The sequence below is a fragment of the Eleutherodactylus coqui genome, chromosome 4, assembly GCF_035609145.1.
Source record: "Eleutherodactylus coqui strain aEleCoq1 chromosome 4, aEleCoq1.hap1, whole genome shotgun sequence".
Lineage (NCBI taxonomy): Eukaryota > Metazoa > Chordata > Amphibia > Anura > Eleutherodactylidae > Eleutherodactylus > Eleutherodactylus coqui.
In genome coordinates, this window is record NC_089840.1 from 10,666,260 (window position 1) to 10,686,650 (window position 20,391).

Here is a 20,391-nt window from a genome sequence, read left to right on the forward strand (position 1 = left end):
TTTTCTACAATACTCCAAGTTATCCTTCCACATATCTGCTGCTGTTTGCCACCTGTTTCATGTCTGCAAGTTCCTACTTTACTGTTGCTCTGCTGTTTGCAATCCACTTTCAAGGAGGAGCATAAAGCAAGTCCAACATTCTGCCAGTAGTTCCCTGTCTTGACTTTCTTGCCCTTACTTCTCACGCTGCATTGCAGTGTCTCTGTTCCAATCATCAGGAAGGCAGTATCTGAATACCCCCAACCCTCTGCTCTCCCAGGACAATCAGGTATATTAGGATATTCTGGCCAAATGGTTAGTAAACCCATTATAATGTGTGCAAAGACACACACCCGCATGCTGTAACAGCAGAAGAGACAGAAACTGTGGAGATAGTTATCACAGTGTGTGCAGATCTGTCAGCCTGCAGCCTGTGAGAGCAGGGGAGCACTGTTGCCATGGAAATGTTTTTGTCCTTGTTACTATAGAAGCTCTGTGCCTAACGACAGAGAGTGCATTACAGAGAAGCTGGAAGGGAGCCCCCTAGTGGCAGCCACTTTAAATACGTTGTTGCTTTACCACCGTGAATCATGTTTGATGAATAAGTATCTTACAGAAATGAGGAGACTGACAAGCTGGTAGATGAGGAGAAGTTGTCGGAAAGTTACTGCCCCTTTAAATTTAAGCCAATGTGGAAGATTTGGCGCTCTGCTGCATAAATGCGAAGCTCAAGATATATAGACATTAAACAAGTAATCAGCACAGAATTTGTAGCAAAAATGGGCACGATGCCAAGAGGCGGAGGGTCACATTAAACCTAAAGCCCAAAGTTTACAATAGTGCATAAAGCAAAGCTAACTGAAGGCTTCTCAATCATCCCGACGACGAACAATCCAGCCAGATAGCAGCGAGCAAGTGAAGAGCCAATAGACTTCATATAGCCTTGCATGAAGGACAACCTACCTCTACGTCAGAGCTGTAGAACAGTCTGTAGAAATCGGGAACTTTCCGCATGTCCAAGTACTCATACGATAACAGGAACCTGGTTGCCCGGATGTACATGTGCTCCTCTGTCCGGGAGACAAGACACAGTTATATCAGGGAACGGTAAGAGCAGCGCACGGATTACACCGCTGATCGCCGCGGCCCGTGTGCGGCCATTACTAGAACGACAGCGGAATTGTAGAACTCTCACTCTAAGGCCTCCCTCACACGGGGCGTTTTGTACAGCGTTTAGCGCTGCCTTTTCAGCCCAGCGCAGTACAACACTCCCATTCATTTCAATGGGGCTGCTCACACAGGGCTGAGAACACAGCGCCTCCCAACGCTGCGCTTAGACAGCGATGCATGTTCTATTTTTGGCCGTTTTCAGCCCTGCGTCGCCCATTGAAATGAATGGGCAGCGGTTTCAGCACTGCTGAAAATGCGGCAACACTTGGTGCCGCGTTTTTGGCAGCGTTAACCGCTCGCCGATTTTTGGGGTGAGGGCTTGCAATAGAAGCCCTCACCCCGAAAATCAGTCCCAGCTAGGCTAGGTAGAAGAAAAGAAAGTAAATACTCACCTAGCCGCTGCAGTCCAGGTCGCGGCCGCTGCTCTCTGCCGCTGATCCGGGCTTCTCCAACACTCCCAAGTCTATTGCCGGAGGCCAGGTTTGAGAACCCCGGCTCCGGCAATAGAGTGCTCCGATTGGGTATCGAGCAAGCGCCGACAACCAATCACATCCCTTCATTGACTGTCTCAGCCAATCAGAGCTTGCCGGCGCTGATTGGCTGAGACAGTCAATGAAGGGCTGTGATTGGGCATCGAGCAAGTGCCGACAACCAATCACAGCACTCTATTGCCGGAGGCCAGGTTTGAGAACCTCGGCTCCGGCAATAGACTTGGGAGTGCCGAGGAAGCCCGGATCAGCGGCAGAGACCAGCGGCCGCGACCCGGACTGCAGCGGCCAGGTGAGTATTGCTTTTTTTTTTTTCTTTTCAGCATTCTTGGCTGCGTTTTCAGCCGAGCTGAAACCGCAGCCAAAACGCTGGCATAAAGTATGCCAGCGCTGCTGAAACGGGGCGGAATCTGCAGCAAACGCAGCGTTGCAAAACGCCCCGTGTGAGGGAGGCCTAAAGTAAAAAAGGAACAGCGGGAAATCTAATGTGTGCTCAGCTTTGCAGAAGTCAATAGGAGTTCTAGAACCGAGCAGCCGCTCCAGGAAACCCCAGATTACAGAAACAGTGTAGCTGGCGGTGTTACGCTAGTTGTGTGAGACCTCATGTCCACGGCACAAACTGATACTTCATGCAGATTTACGCAGCTGATGCGCTGCGGGTCATCTTAAAATGTTTGGTTTCTGTTTTGTTCTTTTCCACACAGATGCGCTCGCGGGAAAGATGGGGGGGGGGGGGGGAAATCGCATGCAGCGTGCTTATCTTTTTTCTTTTGACTCTCCTGCGGCAATGGAATGGAAACCGTTCTTGCGGGATCCACAGAAAAATGGAGCATGCTGCAATTTCTTCCCATGCGATTCGCACATCAGAAAAAAAGAAAGAAAAGAAAAAAAAAAAAAAAAATCACATCCACATGCTTTAAATCGCCCTGCGGATGCTAATGTATCCCTATGGGCTTCAAGATCCGCCAGTGGACATTGGCCCCAAGTCCTATTGAGGTTTCTGGGAGTTTTTTAGGTTCTGACCACCTGCTGCTCCCGAATACAGCCAGAGGTGGGGCCCACACCTCTCAGACCTCTATAGTATAGCCTTTGGATTTGACATAGAAGTCAAGATGGCAATACCTCCTAAAATGCATATTAGATTTTCATACAATGCTCCGCCCCCGCTGAAGGTCGTCACCGGTCTGTCCCGAAATCCTCCGCTAGTCATGTAGGTATATAGCGGGGAGCTGTGCATTAGGGGGCGCCCTCACACGTAGTATAAATGCTGCAGACGTCACAGGAGTACAAGCCAAGTGGAGGAGATTTCTATCATCATCTTCACTTAACGCGACATTTTCTGCAACGAACGCACAAGGTTTCTGAAAACCGCTAAGTGGTAACGAAGATGGAAGCCGCCCTGGTGGTCACCCAGCATAACAGCAGATCTCGCTAAAATGAATATGTAGCAACTAAACACAAAAGAGCGATTCAAGGCGAATGCAAAATACCGTAAAGCCCCGTTCACATGGATCCGTGTGCACTCAGGTGACATCACACAGATTAGCCACAGTGAATGAGGCGAGTCCACACGCGGATCCGTGGCCGGGCAAATCAGAGGGTCAGGCTCTAACTGCAGCTGCACATTTCTTTGGAGGCAAGAAGGATCAGAAGGGGAAGAGGAGCAGTAGAGGTATAAAGGCAAGCGGTGACGTCCTAGGAGCCCCATAAACTGAGGTTCCCGTTCTCACTATGGATGCCACCCACTCAACGGACAGAGTGCTGCAAGGAGGGAAGAGCGAGCCAAGCCACATCAAGTGACGAGTGTGCAAATAGTTAAATCAACCCTCCAGTCCCAGATAAACCAAGATGGCCGCACCACTTCTCTGACCACCTGATGCACACTGTGTATTGGTAATCTAACACGTTAAGCCCCATTTACACGGGATGATTATCGCTCAAAATTCGCTCAAAACGATGATGTCTTTTGAGAAATAATCGTTGGGTGTAAATGCTGCCATCGTTTGCTTATCAGCCGAACAATGATTTTATGTTGAGTTTAAAATCCATCATTTAGGCAGCTGATAGCAGGGACCGTACGCTGTGATTCTCCACGGGAGCGCTGATAACATTGTATTCAGCTGCAGTCCTGCGGCAGAACAAAGGGGCTGTATGCAGAAAACAGACCGCCTACTGTTCTCCTCATACAGCAAAGGGGAGGCGCATTTACATGCAAAAGAAGCTAGTAAGCTACTAATGGGCATTAGTGCCCATTAGCAGCTTATGCAAAATGATCGCTCAAACTATCATTCTCCCGATCTGTTGAACGAATTGAGTGATCATCTTTGCGTGTAAATGGGGCTTTACACACTGCTGTGATTGGTCAGTGCTGCTCATGTGAGACCAACGCACAGTGTGTATAGAGGGTGTCGCTGACCAGGGTGACTCGCTATCCACCAGCGGGAACTCTGTGACCGCCAGCTAGTTGGGACTAGTGTTGGAGCTAAACCCCCTAAACCGTGCCCGGGACAGCATGGGGGGTCCGAGGGCTGTGGGGGTCTTCTCTGTGTAGGAACAGTCATCAGGAATCCTTGCTGAGCGAACGTGAGCGCTTTATTAATAACTTTAACTTTGGTTTTTCAGTCTGTGCAGAAATATTAACAACAAGACCGTTTCCGGCTGCGATCTTTTGATCAAAAACCCCCAGTCCTCTCCCAGAGCGACTGTAACCGAAGCGTCAAGCCCTTTACTGCAACCGCGCTTGTTACCGTATATTGCCATCCGGATACTCGCAGTACAACCTCACTATTATCGTGTAATTACTGACAGTTTCAAGACTGGTACCGACAGCCCCGAGCGGATATCCAGAGGACCCCCTGGGTGGGACTGTTCTGTACGGCGCTCTAGTGCTGCTCACCCTTTGGGTCCGGACCACGTTCTTCCGCAGAGCTGCTGCGCTCGCTTCCTTCTCTCACTGCAGCCCACCCAATCTGCTCTCTGCCCGGAAACCCACCAGAGATTACAGGAGAACAGAGTAGGAGCGGACCCTCCCAGAGACCCCCGCTATATGCTTGAGTCCTCCAAGCTCTATATTAAAAAAGGCACAACTACCCAAATGTCACACCATGGTGAAATAACACACATCATCATGGCGGCACCCCCGTAGGGAGGGGGTCTCACACGGAGGGGTTCTAGGTGCAAAATCTGCGGCAAAACGCAGGCATCGAAAGGCATGAACCTTTGATTTTTGCTTCACACTTGCAGATATGAATTGCGTATTCTGCGACCAGCATACTCTATTTCGCCGGAACAACAATCCCCCCAGCCCGATCATATTACCTGGTCTGAGGAGCACCTGGGCAGCTCGAGCGCCAAAGAGACCCAATGTGAACGGCAGCCTGACATTCTCCTGCCGGATTCCATTCTTGACCACGTCTAGTAGGCACTGCAGCTGGAACGGAACAGAAGCGTCATGTATATATTAATATATAGATCTGTCATCAGGCGGGGATGGAAATAGTACTGCAGAGCCCAGCAGCCCTTACCTGCTTCTTATCCCTGAATCGCGCCCCTTCCATGTGAGACAGGAAGTAGCCCAGGACGTGGTACGCGGCGGCACGCATGCTGTAATCGTAACTACTGAGCGCAGCGAAGGTCAGCCCCAGAGCATTCATCTCCACAAACCTCACGCAGTCCACCACCAGCTCTGTGGAAGACAGACGGAAACGGTCACCGGCAGACGTGGCGGCAGTTACCAGCGGCAATACTCTGACTTTATGGATCACGTGAAAATCTCCCTTCGGCTTACAAGTCTTTCGGGGCCCCTCCGTGTATAACTGATGCTCGCCAGTCAGCCTCTAAGTAGCCTCAGCTACCAAGCTACACCCCCACCCCCCCACTAAAAGTGAGCACACCATGTCTTCATGGCAATGGCAGTCAGCTGGGGTCATTGCATTGGAAGGGCATTTGCAAAATCTGCTATTCCAGCAGTGCAAGCGGCCCCAGGATTCGCCATGTGATACGGCTCTGGTAGAAACGAGCTAGCAAGATTAAACTTTCCCAACTCAGAAGCCTCTGGAGGGCGCTCTGCTGCTGCAAATGAACCGAAATTCGGACAACGGTCACTTTAGAAGATGCGCTGTTCTTTATGAAAAAAAAAAAAAAAAACGTTGATAAGTGGCGCTGTGACAGACCAGGTCTATCGCGACAGAACTGTCATGGCGGCAAGTTATAGCAATTAAAGCCGTTCAGCGGTGGTAAACATGGTTTTGCAGAAGGAGAGTGTTGTTGGAGACAAAGGGGGACATATTGAACATTCGCAGCACGATTTGCATAGTTACAGCGCCACCTATCAGCGACTTTACAGATTTTTTTCCATAAATGGCGAGTGCATTGTCTGAAGTGGACGTTTTTTAAGTATCGACTTATTTGGAGCAGCAGAACGCCCTCCAGAGTTCCCCGAGTCGGGGGAGGTGGGGGGGGGGGGGGGGGGGAGTTTACTCTCGCTAACCTTCCATTTGCAGCCCCTAATGGAGTGGAGACTCCGAGGACTCCTTGAAGGGAACCAGTCATGTCCGATGAGCACCGTAACCTAAGCTAAAATGCTTATAGGACAGGAAGCATGAAGTCCGGGGATGTACCTTTAATACTTACCTGGCTCCCCGTCACCTGTGTAAATCAGTGTCCAGTCTGTAGCGCGACTCTTCACACGCTCACCATTCCCTATGGTGCTGCACACAAGTGACGACTTCCAGGGATGACAGAGGAAACACATGGAAGTACAAAACGTACACCCAAGAGTCCACGTTCCGTGTCTTACCAGCACCTCACCTTAGTTTACGGTACTGATGGGACGGGACAGGTTCCCTTTAAATAAACTGCCCCAGAGCAGGGAATGGCATAATAAACCATCCATTACTCCCCCCTCCGTTGTGCCTCTGGGTCAGCGATGCCCACCTGGTGTCTTCCCATCCTGTCCCCACTGAAATAGTAAGTAATGAGGCACAATCCTCGCTCAGATGTCCGCTGCAGCCGATCGGTGGCCCCCGTGGTCACGGCTCATTCATGGACACATGACCGGTGAGGCCAGAGATTGGAAGCAGCAGTCATGCGAGTGATGAACATGGCGGCATTCCTTTCTGTTCCAGTGCTGGATCGGAAGCAAAGCGGATGGACATTGCGGACCCTGGGGCAAGTTTAGGTTTATGTCGGAGAACCCCTTTAAAGGTCACCGTAAAGCCCATCAGTGGGTCAATGGGGGTTGAATCGAGTGCAATGATGATTCCAGTTACCTGGTCGGAGCAGCTCGCTGAAGAGCGGCAGTAAGAAGCAGGGATCATAGATGCTGTGCAGATCTTGTATGGCCCGATCCTCGTACAGGACGCTCCTCCCGGGCTGAAAGGCAAGAAAGAAGAAAGTTGGGGAGACGGCGATAACTTTCTCAGGTCGTGTTGACAATCCTCAAGGTGAACCTGCGTCATCAATGACAAAAGGAATGACACGATGGAAGAGATGAGAGCCGCGTCTTCAGGGAGGGTCTCACCATTAAAGGGGGTCTGTCACCGGGTTCATGATGTCCGACTCCAAGTCACAGAGGTGGACTGATGGCTTCTCCTCGCCCGCCAGTACAGACGGACAGCTCTGTTCCCTTGTGTGTACAGGGAGAGAGCCGTCCCTCTGAGGCTGCCGGCGGGGATGGGCTGACGAGGCTCAGCGCCAACCAAACCCTATGAATCCGCTGACAGAATCCCTTTAAGTATTATGTTTGCGTGATCTAACAGAAAGCCAAGTAGTCTGAAAATGCTCCTGACGCGAGTATTGTTATTATTCACTTGTTATGGCGCCCCCTGCAGGTCTTTTGATTCCCTCTCAGAACGTCCCCGTGTCCCATGCCGTGATCACACATGCTCAGCCCATCGGTGCCATCGCCTGGATCCTCTTATACAAAGAGAATAAGGGCCCTTGTCCACAGGATGATCATCATTCGGATCGGCGCGATCCAGGGAGAAGCTGACCGATCGCTCAGTGTAAACGCCTGCAGCCGTTGTACCAGAATTGGTTTGCTTATCGTTCATCATTCAGTTTCTGCAGCCATTAAAAAAAAAAAAAATTAAGATTGACCCGTGTGACCAGGCAGTCATTGATCTATGAGCGACGGCCTGTTCACTGTGACTGGAGGCGGGCGGCTGGAACGATCCCCACTGGCTCCGCCTCCAGTCACTGAGCGACGATCGCTGGGGCAACTATCAAGAACTTTTGCACCCAACAGTTCCTCCCATGTAAAAGGGCCTTAGGTCTCAACAGGGAAACCATCAGTGAGACGGGACTAAAGGGGGGGGATTATCTCTCCTCTCCTGCACTTCCTTATCAGCTCATTTATGACATAACCGCTCATTTTTGTTGTGGTCATGAATTAGCCGATAAGGGGGTGCAGGAGAGGAGAGATCATCCCCCTTCAGTCCCATCTAACGGACGGATCTCCTGTAGAGACTCAGTCTGCAGTGTCTGTATACAGTGATATGCAGAAGCCGCAGAACACAAACGCTGCAAAATGTTTAAATGAAAGCCTATTGCAAAAACAATTGTCAGCCCAAAATATACGCATTTAGGTGAAATTGCCCCCCAAAATGTCCTTAGCCTTTGGGTGGGCATTCTTGTGACACGTCCCCTTTAACCGCTTCCCACCCCAGGACGCAAATGTACCTTTTGCCCAGGGAGCAATTCCTGCAAACTGACATACATTTACAGCCTATGGATGGCGCATGCTTACAAGCTGAGACCATGCCATCCGCAGCAGGATCCGGCTGCGACCGTGGAGATTGGGGAGAATACAGATCCCCACTGTTAACCTCTTACATGCTGCAATCAATGTTGATCGCTGCATGCAAGGTTTCACAGAGTGAGGATGTTCCCTCCACCAGAGGGCAGATGAGTTACCGTGGCAACTGTACGCCAGACAATGGCGTCTGGGTCTGCCATGTCCTGTGATCACTACGATTAGCAATAACACATTGCAATAAAGAAGTGCTGCAACGTATTGACTGATCACAGCATCACAGGTTCAAGTCCCCTACAGGGACATAAACAATTTAAAAAAAAAAAAAAAAAACCTTTTTGCGCACTTTATTTATTTATTTTTTTAATTAAACATAAATACCTCAAAATGGTACTAATAAAACTTTCAGTTCGCCATAGGGAAAAAAAACAGGCTCGGATACGGCCAGGTCGGTAGAAAAAAAAAAAAAAAGTGATGGTATTTGAAAAGTGGAGGTGAAAATCCTCCCAAAAAAATTGTTGCATCCTTCGGTCCAGAGCGGGCCGCGTCACTAAGGGGTTAAGAGCGCCTTAAAAATTTTGCAATGTGAAAAGAGAATTCCAAAACAGGAAGGCCGAGCTGTATTTGTCATCGGCGCGGCCTCCCAAATGTCACGCCAGTAAAGGTCAGCGGCGGTGGAGGGGCTTGGGACAGACTCCATGCATGCTGGGTGTTACTGAGCTTATCACCAAGCGGTGGCTCAATGTAACTCCAACAGAACGGCCTCCACGGCGACATCCACGCACGGAAGAGCGCCAGAAAACGCTCCCGACGCCTCACCAACATGTACATTCAGCTTCACAAGACACGCATGCTTCTCTTATAAGGGACACAAACCAAAAATCTGAGAAATGTCGTCTAGTGTTCCCTGTTATCAGCCATCTCACCCCATCCAGAAATTTGTAAGTTAAGGCTATAAGCAGGCTGTAGGACTGGTGGTCCATCCACAATAAATACATTCCCAATAAGGCACGTGTCAAACCCAAGGCCCGCAGGCAGCAGTCATGTCATTTATGTGGCCCCTGAGGTCCAGACACAGAAGAGCCTCTTCTAGATCGGAGAATGTGTGCACTACGGACTCATTAGTGGTCACCGAATACCAAGATCGCAGCGGGCATCTTGGTCCTACACTGACGGCGGGGGCATGCGGACCGAGTGCTGTTACTGCGCCCCCCAGAGCCTTTAGTGGACACTTCCTGTTTGCTTCTCAGCGGGAATATCGCATGTTGGCGAACTCCATATCGGGTCGAGTTTCACGGCGCCATTTGCATTCGCCTGTGTGAAATTAACCCAAGGAGTTTTTGGGACCCCATCACCGGGTTCTGCCGACTCCCATCATTTTCCCCTTTCCTCCAACTACCCGGCAGTCTGTTGGGGGACTCGTGCCCCACTTGGTCAGCCCCCTGCTCTGGTCCGTCAGTTCTCTGCTCCTCTCAAACTACAAACGCCCCTAGGAAGGCGACCATAATGCTGATGTGGCCCTCAGTGGAACCAGTTTGACCTCCCTGCAATAAGGAAGCCGGTGATGGGACTGACGATCCTGGGCCTCATTTATCTAAATAGTCCAACAGTAAACACCGTCCTTGTTGCCCATAGCAACCAATCACAGCGCTGCTTACATCTCTAAACTGCTGAGGTAAAATGAAAGCAGCGCTCTGATTGGTTGTTAGGGGCAACAAGGACGGTCTTTACTGTTAGACGGTTTTGATAAATGAGGCCCAGTGATTGTCACCAGGAGAACATTGTAACCCCCAGGAGAGTGAAGGAGGTTCCATCGTCATTCTGAATGCATTCTGCAGCCGCATAGACAGCCGTGATCTGTCCGCCATTGTCTCATAGGAATTAGCATTTAATTTAGGAGCCAACAAGTGCCGAGCCCCCGCATCCACGCAGGGACGTCCCGGCAGACCCTGATCTTGACCCGCGATGCCAGATAGATAAAGAGCGATTATTTTTAGAGAAATTATCCGAATGCTAAAGGGGAACAGGCAGAGAAACACAACTATACAGTATATACACTGACTGGCCACTTTATTAGTCCCCGTCCCGCTCATGATTGGCGCCCCCTGTATGGACATTCTCCCCGTGACCCCGCAGTGCGGCATAAAATCACGTGACAAGTTTTCCGTGGATCAGTTTCTGTGTAAATCACATTAGATGGGAAATCCAGCGATCGGAGCGACTTCCAGCAAGGCCGGTCATCGGTGCTAGACTAGCCAGGGGCTCACTGCCAACCGCGGCGGTGGGGGTGGGGTGTTCTCATGCAACGCTGTGGAGAGAATACAGAGAATGGCGCGATCGAGCAAAACATCCAGCAAAATGGGATCCCGTGGAGGAAAACAACTCATCACTAAAAGGGGTCGGAGGAGGATGTCAGGAATCGCTCTGACCCACAGGCTGCACGGTCAGCTGAATACAACGCTGGGGCTCCAACTAACGTGTCCGAACGCACAACTCGCCATTCCTCCGCCTGGATGGTATAACAGCAGACGACCAGTTCCAGCGCCATTGTGTCTAAGAGATGGAAAGACTCCAGCGGGCAAAAGAGCGCAAAACTTGTATCACTGAGCAGCAGAAAAAAATCCCCGTCTGATGGGTCCAGATTTCTGTTGCCCTGTGCTGATGAAGGGGGGGGGGTCAGAATTTAGTGCAAGCATCATGAATCGCTGACCCCTTCCTGTCCAACTGGTCAGAACACGTCAGCACCGCCATCTAATCTGCAGCGACTACAAGAAGCTTCCTGTCCGCAGGGGCCGATATTCCTGCAGAACGATTTCATCACCTTGTGGGATCTACGCCACGATAAACGGCTGCGGTTCTGCCATCCAAAAGGAGTCCAACGCGCTTCTAGTAGGGGGTCACTAATAAAGTGGCCATTTATTGTACATGTAAGGAAACAGGAGCTTTAAAAAGGAAGACCTTTCGCCATTCACACCCTTATGAAGTAGACCGGAGGAGCGTACTGGGACCAATTCACATTAATGGCACCATGCAAATGGTGAAGACTGAGCCGGTGCCATCATTCAGAGGATCGGTGGCGGTGCCAGAGGATTATAAAGTAACGGCATATCCTAGTGAAAGGTCACCACTTTCTCATAACCCTGATCAGGGCATTTAAGTGTCAGCGTCAGAATTGACAGTGGCATTTAAAGGGTTAACAGATATGACTGGTGTGAACGCAGATCGTGGCTGGATGTCAGCTGGCTGTGGATGGAGCGGGCTGGACTCCCGGGACGATCCATACTCACCCTGCACCCCCAGGATGAACAGAAATGTCCCGGGGTGCCAACGGGTAAAAGGCTTTGCACAACACAACGGTGGAATGCAGCAATATAACCGCCAGATGCATTTTAATTGGGGTAAAAAGCAGAGCGCCAATAACCTCCATGTGTCCAATATCAACTATTATAAAAAAAGTTTGTCAACCCCACCCCCGCTCCTGCCGTTTCCTGTATACAGCTCCTAAGAAGACCTCCATGTCTTCACGGTTACACGCTAAAAGCCCTGTGTGTATTCGGATACGGCAGTCTATGGTGCAGAGGGAGCGGATGATGCAAGACTGCAGGGTTGGGCAACACAAGAGGGTTTTCTGTAGTCTGTAGCCATGACGACGCAGTGATTTGCAAATATTTTGCCTTATTTACATATATTGGAGCATTTAACAAAAATCATTTAGTTAAAGTTCCAAAAACTGATGGATCGGTTGAGATCTGACCGCTGGGATCCCCATAGATCTCAACACAGGGGGTCCCATTCACCCCACTTCACCTCTGACTTGCAGCGCCCATCCGACCTGTATTATGTCACGTTCCATTCATTGCAACGCAGCTGACGGAAATAGCTGAGCGCTGTGCTCTATGCTTGACTTTTTCGTCACAGCCCATCGAAACTAATGTGGCAGTCATGGGCGCCCGCCCGGCTCCTCCCTGCATGAGCCCTCCTTGTGTATGGAAGGTGCTACAGGTAATGCTGACCATGAGTGTGGCCGCTGTTGTCAGTAAGACGAGGTATCCTCAGCGGGATGTATCTCGTACTGCAGCGAGGGCGCACTTGGCATGTGGCTCTGCCAGGCCCTATCCGCGTGTCATCCTGGGCACAGACGCTGTGGTATGCTGGCTGCAGGGAACTGCAGGAGGGGCAATAGGGGAGCTGCCAAGGCAAGGCTCAACCCGGTCCGCAGCAGACATGGGAGGCGATCCAGAGACTTCCTGTGTGAGTACGGAAGGTACTGCTGGAGTCCGCACAGTATCTGCGTACACGCTGGGCTACGCACGCTGGCCAGCGGCAACAACCGCAATTAAAAAGTGCCCATCGCAATTGTGCACTGGTCCTACACCTGCCTAGTGGTGACGCACAAAGGCCGTGATGGCGCTGCAGAGGAATATGCCGGTCATGCAATGACCGAGAAGCAGCAGCCGCATAGCGACTGAATACTGCGGTCGCCCTCTAACTGCGCCCGCACTAGAAAACATAGCCGTGCGCAGGGCAAATCAATGGTCGCACAGCAGCCCAAGAGGATTGCGGCGGGATCTTATTCCCCCGTGCACGGAAGACCTAAGCCCAAGTCGTGTGTCAGCTATGCCTGGCGGAGCAGCCCGTGCTACAAGCCGCCAGACACACACACGGACACACACACGGACACACACACGGACACACACACGGACACACACGTCGCTCATCACCTCCGCGGTCAGCTTGCGATGCAGTGGAAAGTTCAGAATAGTTTTCATCATCTTGTCTCCGTCTAACAGGGTGAGGATTTCCTCCATGCTCGGCTGCTGCCATAAGGACTTTCCTAAGCTCTTGCGGGTCTTGTGATGCTCCACGGCAGCCGGACCCCACAGCAGCAATCTGCAGGGAGAGATGGAGAGTCAGCTACATCCAATCCAAGACAAGGATTCTGTCAAACAGTTAGCAAAAACCTTGGCCACTTTATTAGAGCCTCCGGCCTTTTCACAATCAGCTCTCCCTGTACGGTAATTCTCCCCGTGACCTCGGAGCATAAAATCACGTGACAAGTTTTCCGTGGATCAGTTTCAGTGTGAATCTGTGATAGACATGATGATTAGCCAGTATAAAATGTCTATCGATTTGTATAAACCAAATGTATTATGCTATTGTAATGACTTTTAGCTCTGTGGAGTTTAATGGCCACACAATCTCCTCATGGTATTTGCTAGACAATGGCATGTGTGGTGTAATGTTAGCTGAGTACATAAGTTACACAAAACAGCCTCTAAGAGTTAAAGGTCATAGGATTATATGTAATACCTGCATTCAATACTGAGTGTCTTCCTAGCCCTCTCCACCCCTCCCATCCTGAAGCTAGTTAAATAATGGGTTGACATCACTACACAGAAATGACTTCAGCTAGGACAAAGTCCACGCCACATCAACACTTGGAGAAGGGTTGGCAGAGAGGCGGGGGATTCTATATGATCCGACAAATGAGAATCCTATATGTTACTGATGTAACCTGTTGCACGCCCATTGTATGTCTTTACAATAAAAGGGGCTGTCTGGGTGTTTCTGACCAGAGAGCCATTTTGGATATGAGATTGATAGCTTGTGTCTGATCTGCTCGATGATGTGTGCACACTATACAATTTGGAAGCTACAAAATACCCCGAAACCTGCTGGAGAAAACCATAATCCAGATCAAATCCACATTAGAAGGGAAAATCCAGCGATCGGAGCGACTTCCAACGAGGCCGGTCATGTTTCTTAGTGTAACGGTGTGGAGAGTTTACAGAGAATGGCGCGATCGAGAAATAAAACTAATGAGAGGGGAACAACTCCTAACCGAAAGGGGTCAGAGGAGGATGTCGTTCTGACAGGCGCTGCAATCAGCTGAATACAACGCTGGAGCTCCGACTAACATGTCTGAATACACAAGGCGACCATCCTTCAGCATAGATGGGCTGTAACAGCAAACCAGCAGTTCAAGCACCATTGTGTCTAAGAGAAACAGAAAGGGGAGACTCCAGCGGGCAAAAGAGCGCAAAACTCACGGAGCATCTGAAAACCACCTCCTCGTCAGATGAATCCAGATGTCTGTTGCCCCGTGCTAATCGGAGGTCAGAATTTGGCACAAGCAGCATGAATCGATGACCCCTTCCTATCAGCTGATCAGCACCTCCATCTAACCTGCAGCAACTACAAAACGCTTCCTGTCCGCAGGGGCCGATATTCCTGCAGAACGATTTCATCACCGAGTGGGATCTACATCATGCTGCGTTCTTAAGGCCAAAGGAGATCTAATCTGCTACCAGATGGGGGGGGGGGGGGGGGGGGGGGGTAATAAAGCGGCCACTCAGGTATAATGTAGACGCATTTTGCGGTGTTCCTGGGATCGGCTGATCATCCGCTGTCTTACCTGAAGTCGGTGAGGCTCAGGTTGTTGTGCTCGTAGGCCTGCAGCAGGAAGAGGATCTTCTGGTCTGCAAGAACAACATAATCAGCGGTCTGACTAGTCATTATATACAATAACCCCTTCAGCTCCGACGTCTGGAGCCGTGACTAGTGATATCCGGACATTACCCGTCACGCCGAGGGACGCTCCGTAGGCCCCAAGTATAGCTGCAAAGTGGTTGCGGTCACAAACGGACGGACACTTCGTGACGATGCTTCGTAGTAAGTCGGCCAAGTTCTCTGCAAGGTAAAAACTCGTGTTGGATTGGATTTGCTCTATTCGTAGGAAGGGTCTACATATTACAAGTCATGAGACAATATAGCGCCCGTAGAAGTCGGTGCGGCCAGGTTCTATCTAGGCACATAGGGGGGCTCCCTGCTGGGTCCATTTAAGTCAGAGCTCACGGCTGCCATACGCACACCGGAAGGGGGCCACATCAGCATTATGGTTGCCTTCACAGGGCCGTTTATAGGGGTTCATTCACCAAGCCGGGTTTGCGCATCACATTACGTGCGCACTTTGTATACATGTAATATGGCCGACTTAACCACCGCGGATTTACATTGGGGTATTCAGATACGCATGTGGAAAAAAACAAAACCACAGCAGGTCCTATTTTGTCCCGTATTACGGACCAAAACGGCCTATTTAAGTCAACAGGACCATGTAAATAGGCAATGAAGATGTATTTCTGCATGAATGCAGGAGATAAACGGATGGGACTTTCTTGCATTTTATGCACACGTAAAAAAAACGCAGTGAAGACGCGCAAAACCCACGCAAGAAGGGCCAAACACAGCGTGAATAAACAGTTTCAGGGCCACAATGCTGCATACGCCCGTGTGAATGAGCCCTAAAAGAGTTTGTACCAGAATAGCAGGTTATGCCCTGCCCTGCGGATACCCTGCGGGTAGAGGGTAACTTGCAGATCAATGGGGGTCTCACTGCCGTGCTACTCTCCCACAGTAACGTCACTCTGAATGGAGCGGTGGCCATCGGCCGAGCATATGCAGTCAGCGCGCCATTCATTTCGGCAGGTCTGATGTGAATACCTGAGCCGATCCACTCGGCAGTCCCAATGACCAGCGCTCCATTCACTCTCCTCCTCGCTGCAGGGGGTGCAGTCAACCCGCAGTGAGGACGACGAGGGATCAGGTGCCTCATTCCTGGCATCGGTGGGTATATCAGCAGCGAAAGCCCCATCGGGCATCAAGTTATCCCCCATCCTGTAGATATCCTGTGGATCGGGGATAACTTGCTATTCTGATACAACATGTGGCGCTCTCTGCACTATGATGGGGTATCGCCTCTTCCCCCTCTTTAGCACCAAGTTTCCTACCTTACCGGGTGGCTAAAGGGTCGGAGCTGAGCCACCACCTAGGAGTTGTTGAAAAGAGCGGTGTGGGGGGCGCTGGAGCTCAGAATCCAAGATGGCATCCGCTCCCGATGCTGGCGCGGACTCCAATGCCAAGCGCTGGCTGCATCCTTTCCGGGAAGGTGGAGAGCCGGTCCTTCTGCGCCCAGACCTTGTGGCGAGCCCCATTAAATGAAATAGCGGGCATGTGCATTGAACTGACTACATGGAGGATAGTCGCTCATGTAAGTGCAGCCCCTCTAACAAGGCTGGCCGACTGCAACGATCTGATGACCTCCAGACAAGTGCGCACTCCTACGACGCCCGCTGACGCGAGGGCGACCGCTCTAATGCTCTGAGCTACAGAGGAAATACCCCCAGAATCTGACTGCCTGCCATTACAACACTGGAGTGAAGAGCGGTTGTTGCCATGGTGATGGTATAACACGGGTAACGACATGACGCAAGGATGCGGGTGGCACGGTGAGCGCGATCCTACTTCTCGGCACACCGCTAACCGTCCATCACACATAATGTAACGCCGATGATCAAAGACCAACCTCTAATGGCGCTGGGCGCGTCCTCCTCGTCTCTGGAGCGCAGGAAGCTCGGTATGAACAGCGAATGTTGTGTCACCATCATGTGGATCACCGGTAGCTGCAGTAAATCCTCGGTGCACGGGCCGTCCGCCGCGTACCACCGCTCGATACCGGCACGCAAGGCTTCCAGAAATGCGCAGTCCTTATAGCGGTGCCTAAAATCATAGATTTAGTTATATTACAGATGATATTAGCAGCCCTTATATAGCAGGATCAGATAATAAGGATACACCGTGGATACAAGTCACACACGCCAGACTTAACTCTTTCCTGCCCAGGGCACAAACTAATGGGCCTACACTTCTGTCCTATGGATGGTGCAAGCTCAGAAGCCGAGCCCATGAGGGGGCCACATCAGCAGTATGGTTACTTTCAAAGGGCCATTTATAGGGGCTCATTCACACGGGCGTATTTGCGCATCACATTACGTGTGAGACACCGATCCCTGCTGTTAACCCCTTACATGCCAGGATCAATGTAGATCGCAGAATGCAAAGGGTTCACGGAGTGAGGGTGACTGGGTCAGCCATAGCCGGTAGTCGCTAGGATTAGCGATAATCCAATGCAGTAAAGATCTACTGCAATGTACTATCAGAGCATTTAGAGTTTCGTAGGTTCAAGTCCCCAACAGGGACAATAAAAAAAATTCCACTTATTTTTGTACGTTTTTTTTACTCTTTTTTTTTTTAATTCTAACTTTTTACCCTGCACAGCAAGCAAACTAAAAAAACTGAAGCATGGAGCCAAAATGCATTTATTTTTATTTTGCCTCCAAAAAGATGCAATGAAAGTGAGCAAAAAAAAGCCATAAGTACCCAAAAATGGTACCAAAGAAACTACAAGGCATCATGCAAAAAACAAGTCCCCACACAGCTCCGTCCATGGAAAAACAAAAGCAAGCGCTCATACGGACTTGATGATGAAAAAGGTGATGATAAAGTTGTGGCTTTTGAAAAGTAGAGATGAAAATCCCCCCAAAAATCATTGCGTTCTTATGACCAAAACTGGCGCGCCACAAAGCGGTTAAAGGGGTCCTTCACTTTGGGCAATCTGCTGATTAGAAGGGTCCCATAACAATAAGCTGATGACAGCATGTCACATGTTCGGACCCCAGCGATCAGCTCCGATTTGTGGGAAGCCGATCACATGTTTTCAATTCCCCCACAGCGCCTCCACTGGAGGAATGAAGCACAGCCTAGCAGAGTCCTCCAGACTGAAAGACACCATAGAAGATTAATATTGGCTTCCCACGGGACGCTTTCACCCCGGAAATCTTGCGGTTCTGCCGCAGCTTCAAAACCCGCAGCATTTAGCAATCATTTAATAAAGTTGCCTAAACTGAAATGAGACAACAAGCACAAAATACGCTCCACATTGTGGCGCAGGCTACAACAGGAGTCACAGGTCAACTTACAGAGGTGGTACCAGGATCTAAAGTGCTAATGAGTGGGGGTTTACCTGCTGGGACCTCCACCAATCCTGAGAACAGGGGTCCCAGCGGTCCCCCACACATCAATCCACAACCTCTACTTTATTCATACGGGGTCCATCGGGACCCCCATTCTCAAGGGATAGCTGTCTATCTTGGTACAACCCCTCTAATAGTAAATCGGCCTCTGTCTTTGCATCTGACACTCCTCATACGGATGCTTCAATGTGGTCCCCGATTTACTCAATCACTTAAAGGGGTTTACCATCTAGAACTGCCTCAAATCCACTCTGCCCGCCCTTCCTAGTTGCTGCTGACCAGGACATGTGACTGCTGCAGCCAATCAGTGGACACAGCAGTGACCGTCTATAGCCAGTGATTGGCTGCAGAAGTCACATGTCCTGGTCAGCAGCAACCAGGAAAGACAGAGTGACTGTGGAGCAATTTTAGAAAAACCCCTTTAATAGGCTACAAGTAAAACCAGACCTTCACCTTTAATATATCCTGGGTTGTTTCTGCTGTGAGATTCACTGCGCCAATATAAGAGGTCATCTTATTACAGGAATCAAGAGAATTTAGATGGGACTTACTTCAGTCCGCTCTTCACTAGATTGTTCCATTCAGTTGGGACGTCTTCACTGACGAGAGACTGCAAAACATGTGAGAACACACATTTACTGGTACTACAGCGCTGTCAGGTCCCCTATGGAGGGGTATATAAGCTACTGTGACTTGATACAGTAATTACATGTAATAAGCAGTATACACGCTGCAAGGTCTCAGAAAGCCTCCCCACCCAGTCATAGAGAAAGTCTGCAAGCTCATTAGATTCATATAGCCCCAGAGCCAAGCTCAGTACGCAAATACGGCCCCAGAGCCAAGCTCAGTACAAAAATACGGCCCCAGAGCCAAGCTCAGTACGCAAATACGGCCCCAGAGCCAAGCTCAGTACGCAAATACGGCCCCAGAGCCAAGCTCAGTACGCAAATACGGCCCCAGAGCCCAGCTCAGTACGAAAATACACCCCCGGAGCCCAGCTCAGTACGTAAATACAGCCCCAGAGCCCAGCTCAGTACGTAAATACAGCCCCAGAGCCCAGCTCAGTACGTAAATACAGCCCCAGAGCCCAGCTCAGTACGTAAATACAGCCCCAGAGCCCAGCTCAGTACGTAAATACAGCCCCAGAGCCCAGCTCAGTACGTAAATACAGCCCCAGAGCCCAGCTCAGTACGTAAATACAGCCCCAGAGCCCAGCCCAGCACGAAAATACAGCCCAGCACGAAAATACAGCCCAGCTCAGTACGAAAATACAGCCCAGCTCAGTACGAAAATACAGCCCAGCTCAGTACGAAAATACAGCCCAGCTCAGTACGAAAATACAGCCCCAGAGCCCAGCTCAGTACAAAAATACAGCCCAGCACGAAAATACAGCCCAGCTCAGTACGAAATACAGCCCAGCTCTGTACATAAATATAGCGCCAGAGCCCAGCTCAGTACATAAATACAGCGCCAGAGCCCAGCTCAGTACATAAATACAGCGCCAGAGCCCAGCTCAGTACATAAATACAGCGCCAGAGCCCAGCTCAGTACATAAATACAGCGCCAGAGCCCAGCTCAGTACATAAATACAGCGCCAGAGCCCAGCTCAGTACATAAATACAGCGCCAGAGCCCAGCTCAGTACAAAAATACAGCGCCAGAGTCCAGCTCAGTACAAAAATACAGCGCCAGAGCCCAGCTCAGTACAAAAATACAGCCCAGCTCAGTACGAAAATACAGCGCCAGAGCCCAGCTCAGTACATAAATACAGCGCCAGAGCCCAGCTCAGTACATAAATACAGCGCCAGAGCCCAGCTCAGTACATAAATACAGCGCCAGAGCCCAGCTCAGTACATAAATACAGCGCCAGAGCCCAGCTCAGTACATAAATACAGCGCCAGAGCCCAGCTCAGTACATAAATACAGCGCCAGAGCCCAGCTCAGTACATAAATACAGCGCCAGAGCCCAGCTCAGTACATAAATACAGCGCCAGAGCCCAGCTCAGTACATAAATACAGCGCCAGAGCCCAGCTCAGTACATAAATACAGCGCCAGAGCCCAGCTCAGTACATAAATACAGCGCCAGAGCCCAGCTCAGTACATAAATACAGCGCCAGAGCCCAGCTCA

General features: G+C 50.4%; 1 protein-coding gene across 1 annotated transcript in view; it reads right to left on the bottom strand.

The window, feature by feature from the left end:
- URB1 (URB1 ribosome biogenesis homolog) overlaps positions 1 to 20,391 on the bottom strand; it is a 90,126-nt gene that overhangs the window by 12,005 nt on the left and 57,730 nt on the right. The window contains exons 25-33 of the mRNA XM_066599070.1: positions 18,815 to 18,873; positions 16,757 to 16,950; positions 14,971 to 15,081; positions 14,807 to 14,870; positions 13,113 to 13,281; positions 6,908 to 7,010; positions 5,162 to 5,322; positions 4,956 to 5,067; positions 943 to 1,049 (exon numbers count right to left, since the gene is read on the bottom strand). Coding sequence (XP_066455167.1) covers positions 943 to 1,049; positions 4,956 to 5,067; positions 5,162 to 5,322; positions 6,908 to 7,010; positions 13,113 to 13,281; positions 14,807 to 14,870; positions 14,971 to 15,081; positions 16,757 to 16,950; positions 18,815 to 18,873 — 1,080 coding nt within the window. The remainder of the gene's footprint in view (positions 1 to 942; positions 1,050 to 4,955; positions 5,068 to 5,161; positions 5,323 to 6,907; positions 7,011 to 13,112; positions 13,282 to 14,806; positions 14,871 to 14,970; positions 15,082 to 16,756; positions 16,951 to 18,814; positions 18,874 to 20,391) is intronic.